Raw genomic sequence first — 7,078 nt, forward strand, 5'->3', positions numbered from 1 at the left:
GTGTGTGTGTGTGTGTGTGTGTGTGTGTGTGTGTGTTAATACATCATAAACAGTGACAGTCAGCAGGGGGCGCTGTGGTGCAGACACATCACGCAACACGTTTTAGAAACAGGCGTTTAACTCCATAACGTCACCTGGAGGCCGAAGCCCTGCCGCCAACAGTCTGTCCCGGACCTGCTGCGGCCCGCTCAAAACTCCTCCTCCTCTCAATGATTGGCAGCCGGCAGCTCAGACGGAGGACTCGCGGGCAGTTTTGGATCGCAGAGCTCCGGCCTGGCTCAGGAAGGGGAAGGTGGTCCCGAGGCAGCCGGACGCCACGGTCAGTCCCAGACTGGCCCAGGCGCAGCAGATGGACCAGCCGTACCCGTGGTCCACGTCAGCTGGCAGACCATAGATGAAGGGAGGATTCCTGGAGAGGTCGTAGGTCACGCTGGCTGCGTACGTACACAGAGAGATGGTGCAGAAGATACCTGAGAAGAGAGACCAGATCAGAGGCCAGCTCAGAGACTGGACCAGGACTTGTCACTCTGACAAGGGGATCATGGGAGTCAATAAATAAAGACATGGATGTGAAGCTCCGCCCACATGTCATCACTCAGAAACACAGACGTCACGTGACATCAGGAGGAGTCACCTGTCCTTATGAGCATGGAAACAGGGTTTTCCTCTTGGACATACTGGACCAGAACAGTCCACAGTCTCTACCTGGACTCTGTCTATCCTTGACCAGATCCAGAACCCTGAGTAGCATCCCCCCTCCCCCACTGAGTGTGTGTCCTGAGCTCTGATTGGCTGCTGCTCTGGTCTGATATGTTGTTGTAGATCCTGACTGAGACCAGCAAAGGGCGACACACACACACACACGCACACACACACACAAATACACAGTCCCAGGTGTGTTACCTGCCATGAGGAACAGCAGTCCGGACACGTGCTGCGTCAGACTCTCCTCCCAGAAGAACCCGACGGACGCCACGATGCTCCCACACAGGAGGACGGCCGCTGCCATGCCCAGGAACCCTGCTGTGATCCTCCGCAAGTCTGCACACACACACACACAGGCACACACACACACACACACACACACACACACAGAGCTGTCTGTAATGAACGTGGTAAATGAGGAAACACATAGAGCGTTGCTGTGGTAACCACCTCCAGCTCACCCCCCCACTGTCCCTCTGTACTGTTATATAAAACTTGTCATGGCACGTTTCCATGGCAACTGGTGACAAGTAGGAAGAAGCTCTGCCGACTGATCAAAGCTCAGGCATTAAAGGGCCAGTCTCACTAATAATGCATCTATAATCAATAATCTATAGTCTGTGATGTGAACAGCAATAGGAAGCTGAGAGGTTCAGTCTGACCAGTGTGTGTGTGTGTGTGTGTGTGTCAGTGTGTCAGTGTGTGAGTGTGTATCAGTGTGTGTGTGTGTGTGTGTATCAGTGTGTGTGTGTGTATCAGTGTGTGTGTGTGTGTATGTGTGTGTGTGTGTGTGTGTATGTGTGTGTGTGCTCACGCAGCAGGTGCCACTCGTCCTGTTGGATGGTCCTGGTCAGGTTCAGAGGGATGTTCCTCAGTCTGATTGGCTGAGAGAAGTGATACTTGACAGCTGTGCAGCGATCTGCGATACCTGCAGGGAGGGGGGGCGGGTCAGTTCCTGTGCTGAACCTGGACCAGTTACATGAACCTGGTTGGTCCCTCTCTGTCTGTGAAAACAGGTGTATGATGCTCTCTAATGATGTCATAGTGATGTCATCAGAATACAATGTCTACCATCCAGTCTGTGACACAAACTGCAGGTGTGGCGTTTACCAGCAGTAAGGCTCTATCCAGGTGCATTATGGGAAATACAAAAGTCTGCAGCTGAGCAGCTCAGACTGACTCTGTCTCTCCAAACAGGGACAGGATGAAGAGACAGTGAAATGTTACAGAACATACAGAACATACAGAACATACAGAACGGTTAGAGAACCAGTTCTGCACACAGACCACCAGCATCAGTGGTGTATGTGTTTGTTGTTGTTGGATCAATAGATCTAATCTGATCTGGGTTCAGGTCTAATGCAGTGTAATGATATGTAACATAATGTGATGTAATGTGATTTGGAGAGCTGTAATCTGATGTGTGGTCTGTGTTGTCGGGTCCAGCTCCTCTCTGCTCACCAGCTCTCTGACCTCCAGGTTTAGGTCGGCAGCCTGCCAGAGACTGCAGAGACAAAACTGCACACGTCACTGTGACCCGCGAGTCCTTACTCCTGCAGAGACCACACAGTCCCAGTGTTACTGCTTCTGCACTGCTGGTTACCTTAGGGGTTAGTCAGCTGGTCTCAACCTAAAACCGGCCTGCTGATCTGATCTGGGTTCAGGTCTAATGCAGTGTAATGATATGTAACATAATGTGATGTAATGTGATTTGGAGAGCTGTAATCTGATGTGTGGTCTGTGTTGTCGGGTCCAGCTCCTCTCTGCTCACCAGCTCTCTGACCTCCAGGTTTAGGTCGGCAGCCTGCCAGAGACTGCAGAGACAAAACTGCACACGTCACTGTGACCCGCGAGTCCTTACTCCTGCAGAGACCACACAGTCCCAGTGTTACTGCTTCTGCACTGCTGGTTACCTTAGGGGTTAGTCAGCTGGTCTCAACCTAAAACCGGCCTGCTGAGACCACTCCAAGACCACACTGAAACCAGTCCAAAGTTTACCTGGGAAGCTTCAGGTGTGAATGTGAGGAACAGTGTGAAAGTAAACAGGACAGTGTTATGAAGGAAAGTAGGACTGGGCGATATAGCCTAAAAGTAGTATAGCAATATTTTTAGGCTATATTGCGATATACGATAAAAATAGACCAAGAAAACTGTATGTACAAAGACAGAGTTGCATTAGCAGCAGCTCAGCTGCCGCGCACACGCAAGGCCGACAGTCTGTGCCATGTTGTTTCTTTTCTGAACCAATTTGTCTGCCTCCATTTTAAGTTAACATTTCTAAACAGCGACAAACTCGCTTTGGCGCTTCACTTTTTTCGCTCTCAAACACACACACCTCCTCACCCACAGCACACATGTCTGTGAGAGGGAGAGAGCGAGAGGAGCGGAGAGCAAAGAAAACTTCATGCAAAGCGTCTTAAAACAATTATGTGAAAATTTATACTCGATGTACGCGATATTGTCATTTTGTACATCCCACGTGGAACAAGCCGCGATACATCGAGTATATTCGATATATATCACCCACCACTAAAAGAGAGCATGGTTCCCAGTGGTTCAATCAAGACCAGGCTGAAACCAGTCTGACACCAGTATGAAACCAGTCTGACACCAGTATGAAACCAGTCTGACACCAGTATGAAACCAGTCTGAAACAGTACAGTTTCAGGTTCTATGTATTAGTATATACAGGTTCTATGTATTAGTATATACAGGTTCTATGTATTAGTATATACAGGTTCTATGTTTTGGGTTCTATGTGTTAATATACAGGTTCTATGCATTAGTATATACAGGTTGTATGTGTTCATACAGGTTCTATATAATTGTATCATACAGCTGTGTGTATTAGTATATACAGGTTCTATGTCTTCGGTTCTACATGTTAATACAGGTTCTATATCATAGTATACACAGATGTATGTATTAGTACATACAGGTTCTATGTGTTAATACAGGTTCTATATAATGGTATACACAGCTTTATGTATTAGTGCAAAACCGTCAGTGATGCATTCATGATGTCATGGTAAACACTGTGTATACATAAGAGTGTATGGGAAATGCAGCAGTATATAAACAGTATATAAACAGTATCTGACCCCGGTCGATGAGCTTGTCGATGTCCGGGTCCAGGCCCTTGAAGTAGCACTTCCTCCACAGGCCGGAGTGAGTGGAGAACAGCGGCCTGCCGCACTCGGTCTCCAGGATGCCCATCCCCAGGATGGCTCGCCAGTTCTCCAACAGCTCCTCCTCTCTGCTGCCCACATGCACGGGCTTCATCAGCGCCACGTCCCGCTGCCGGGCCCCGCCGCTGCCGGTGTCCACCAGCGGCAGGTGGTAAATGGGCATCTCCCGGTTCTTTTGATCGTTGGAGTCGGATCCGTGTCGGTCGCAGTTGTCCTTGTGCCTGCGGGTGTCGGTCTCGTACCAGTGGTCGGTGGAGATGGCGGTGACCAGCAGCAGCAGGGACAGCACGCTGAGCGACAGGCTCACCGCGGAGACTGTCACCGTCGCCGGACGGGCTCTCTCCATGGCCGGGACATGAACCGAGCCGCTACCGGAGCAGGACCCGGTGCTGCTGTTCGCTCCGTTGCCGCCGCTGTTTCCGTTACTGGGCATCTTCTGCTGCCATTCTCGCGTCCGTCAGCCGTTCCCCGTTTGCCCTCGAGAGCGCGTTGTCATGCCGACTGAAGGACCATCAGAGATGTGTGAAGGTGAACGCAGGTAATGCGCAGCAGCACCGGAAGACAACCGAGAGCGCCTTCAAAATAAAACAGAAATTCTAGTCGATTTTTATTTCCATATACAGAGCGTATAGAGTTCATGATGTCACAACAGAGACAAACACAGAAATCACTTCAGGAGGAACGACAGAGCCACTGGGGATATGTACTGTTGGCCTACCTGTGGAGCCTAAAAATAAACAATAATAAAAATAAGTAGATAATAAATACATAAATAATGGACCTCAGTAGAGTGCAAGGCCAAGCAATCCTACACGTGTCTGTCAGATCCAGATCACTATTATTATTATTACTATTATTATTATCATTATTATTATTATTATCTGGGTCTGCACAAAACTCTCTCAACACCATTAATATGGATAGTATAGATCCCAACATTATTTCCTGAGAAATTGACTAAAGTAATAATGATAATATTGATTAAAATAACAATAATATGTATAATAATGATACTACTACTAATAATAATAATATGTATAATAATAATTAAACACTTTGGCTCCATAATTAAAAATCTGATGAACAAATGAGATGTTCCGTATTTTAGATGAACTGATGATGAACGAATGAATGGACCCTACTGTTTGTAGGGAGTTTGCTCAGTGTTTCTGTGCAACTGTTGCTGTACGACTGTTACTTTAGAAATGGGTTAGTTAAGGCAGCTACAGTCCCTCAGACAAATGTGTTGCATTAACAGAGAGAAACTTCAGGGAAGTTAGAAAAATGTATCCTTAAAAATCCTTTAAAAATCTTCATGAATATATTTTACCAGGAACAATAAAGACGTTTTTTATTGTGCCACACTGTAGGTTTACAAGATATCAGGATTAGAGTCCAAAAAATATATGATACTAACTCACAAAACTATATAGAAATATATAGAAATTCCAGACTAAATGGCTAATTTTTTTCATTTTGCGTGTTTGTTATTACATGGCCTTAAAATCCTGCACCTGCAGACTCAGGAACAGGTTCAACACCTGTGAACTGTAACCTGAACCTACAGCTGGTCCCTCTGCTGGGAACCTCCCTCCACCAAAGAATGTGGGATAACGTCTCTGCAGATTTTCACTGTTCCAGTGAAACATTACTGATGCAATAATATTCTAAATACTCAAGGACATCAGCTTGTGTGTGTGTGTGTGTGTGTGTGTGTGTGTGTGTGTGTGTGTGTGTTGTAAAACTGGACTGTTTATAAACAACAGAAGAACAGAAGAAGATTATTGTTATATATGAATGTTGGGTCTCTGTATGTCCATGAATGTACAGTCTAGACCTGCTTTATATGAAAAGTGCCCAGAAGTAACTTCTGTTATGATTTGGCTCTAGAAAGAAAGAAAGAAAGAAAGAAAGAAAGAAAGAAAGAAAGAAAGAAAGAAAGAAAGAAAGAAAGAAAGAAAGTTTTATTTTGAAATCTGACAGTGGAAATTCAGATGTGACATCACTGCTGGTGACTTCACAACACACTGAGCTGGGTGTGACAGTCTCTCTCTCCTTCATTAACTTCACACTCAGATTCTAATAATAAATAATATGAATATTAGTGATGATGAGAATGAACAGAATCTGTTTCTTTAATGAACTTACTGGGGTTAAGATCAGCTGTTTTCTAAAGTAAAGTCTGAGTAGAGTCTGAGTAGAGTCACAGTAGAGTCTGAGTAGAGAAGAGTCACAGTAGAGTCTGAGTAGAGTCAGTCTGAGTAGAGTCACAGTAGAGTGAGTAAAGTCACAGTAGAGTCTGAGAAAAGTCACAATAGAGTCTTAGTAGAGTCACAGTAGAGTCTGAGTAGGGTCACAATAGAGTCTTAGTAGAGTCACAGTAGAGTCTGAGTAGAGTCACAGTAAAGTCTTAGTAGATTCACAGTAGAGTCTGAGTAGAGTCACAGTAGAGTCTTAGTAGATTCACAGTAGAGTCTGAGTAGAGTCACAGTAGAGTCTGAGTAGGGTCACAGTAGAGTCTGAGTAGAGTCACAGTAGAGTCTGAGTAGAGTCACAGTAGAGTCTGAGTAGGGTCACAATAGAGTCTTAGTAGAGTCACAGTAAAGTCTGAGTAGAGTCACAGTAGAGTCTGAGTAGAGTCACAGTAAAGTCTTAGTAGATTCACAGTAGAGTCTGAGTAGAGTCACAGTAGAGTCTGAGTTAAGTCACAGTAGAGTCTGAGCAGAATCACAGAAGAGTTAGTAAAGTCACAGTAGAGTCTGAGTAGAGTCACAGTAAAGTCTGAGTAGAGTCACAGTAAAGTCTGAGTAAAGTCACAGTAGAGTCTGAGTAAAGTCACAGTAAAGTTTGAGTAGAGTCACAGTAAAGTCTGAGTAGAGTCACAATAGAGTCTGAGTAAAGTCACAGTAGAGTCTGAGTAGAGTCACAATAGAGTCTTAGTAGAGTCACAGTAAAGTCTGAGTAAAGTCACAGTCGAGTCACAGTAGAGTCTGAGTAGAGTCTCAGTAGAGTCAAAGTAAAGTCTGAGTAGAGTCTGAGTATAGTCACAGTACAGTCTCAATAGAGTCTCAGAAGTTACAGTAGAGTCTGAGTAGAGTCACAGTAAAGACACAGTAGAGTCTGAGTAGAGTCTGAGTAGAGTCAAAGTAAAGTCTGAGTAGAGTCTGAGTAGAGTCACAGTACAG

General features: G+C 45.4%; 1 protein-coding gene across 1 annotated transcript; it reads right to left on the minus strand.

Moving 5' to 3' along the window:
• Window positions 1-10: 10 nt before the first annotated feature.
• Window positions 11-4,452, minus strand: tmem178a (transmembrane protein 178a). Its single transcript, XM_023415699.2, has 4 exons — window positions 3,807-4,452; window positions 1,520-1,633; window positions 904-1,041; window positions 11-470 (listed from the first exon to the last, which is right to left on the minus strand). Exons 1-4 carry the CDS (start codon window positions 4,324-4,326, stop codon window positions 229-231), a joined length of 1,014 nt encoding a protein of 337 aa, XP_023271467.1. The 5' UTR covers window positions 4,327-4,452; the 3' UTR covers window positions 11-228.
• Window positions 4,453-7,078: the final 2,626 nt, after the last annotated feature.

Source organism: Seriola lalandi, unplaced genomic scaffold (assembly GCF_002814215.2).
Source record: "Seriola lalandi dorsalis isolate HSWRI2012SDOR001 ecotype SW California unplaced genomic scaffold, Sedor1 jcf7180002054555, whole genome shotgun sequence".
In the NCBI taxonomy this organism is placed as follows: domain Eukaryota; kingdom Metazoa; phylum Chordata; class Actinopteri; order Carangiformes; family Carangidae; genus Seriola; species Seriola lalandi.

Bases quoted from the DNA above. Each gene is read 5' to 3' on its own strand.
- tmem178a (XM_023415699.2), bottom strand. From the start codon at position 4,326: ATGCCCAGTAACGGAAACAGCGGCGGCAACGGAGCGAACAGCAGCACC. The intron at 1,634-3,806 runs GTCAGATACTGT...CCCTCCCTGCAG, and splicing joins CGACAAGCTCATCGACCGGG to GTATCGCAGATCGCTGCACA. The intron at 471-903 runs GTAACACACCTG...CTCTCTTCTCAG, and splicing joins ACTGCTGTTCCTCATGGCAG to GTATCTTCTGCACCATCTCT.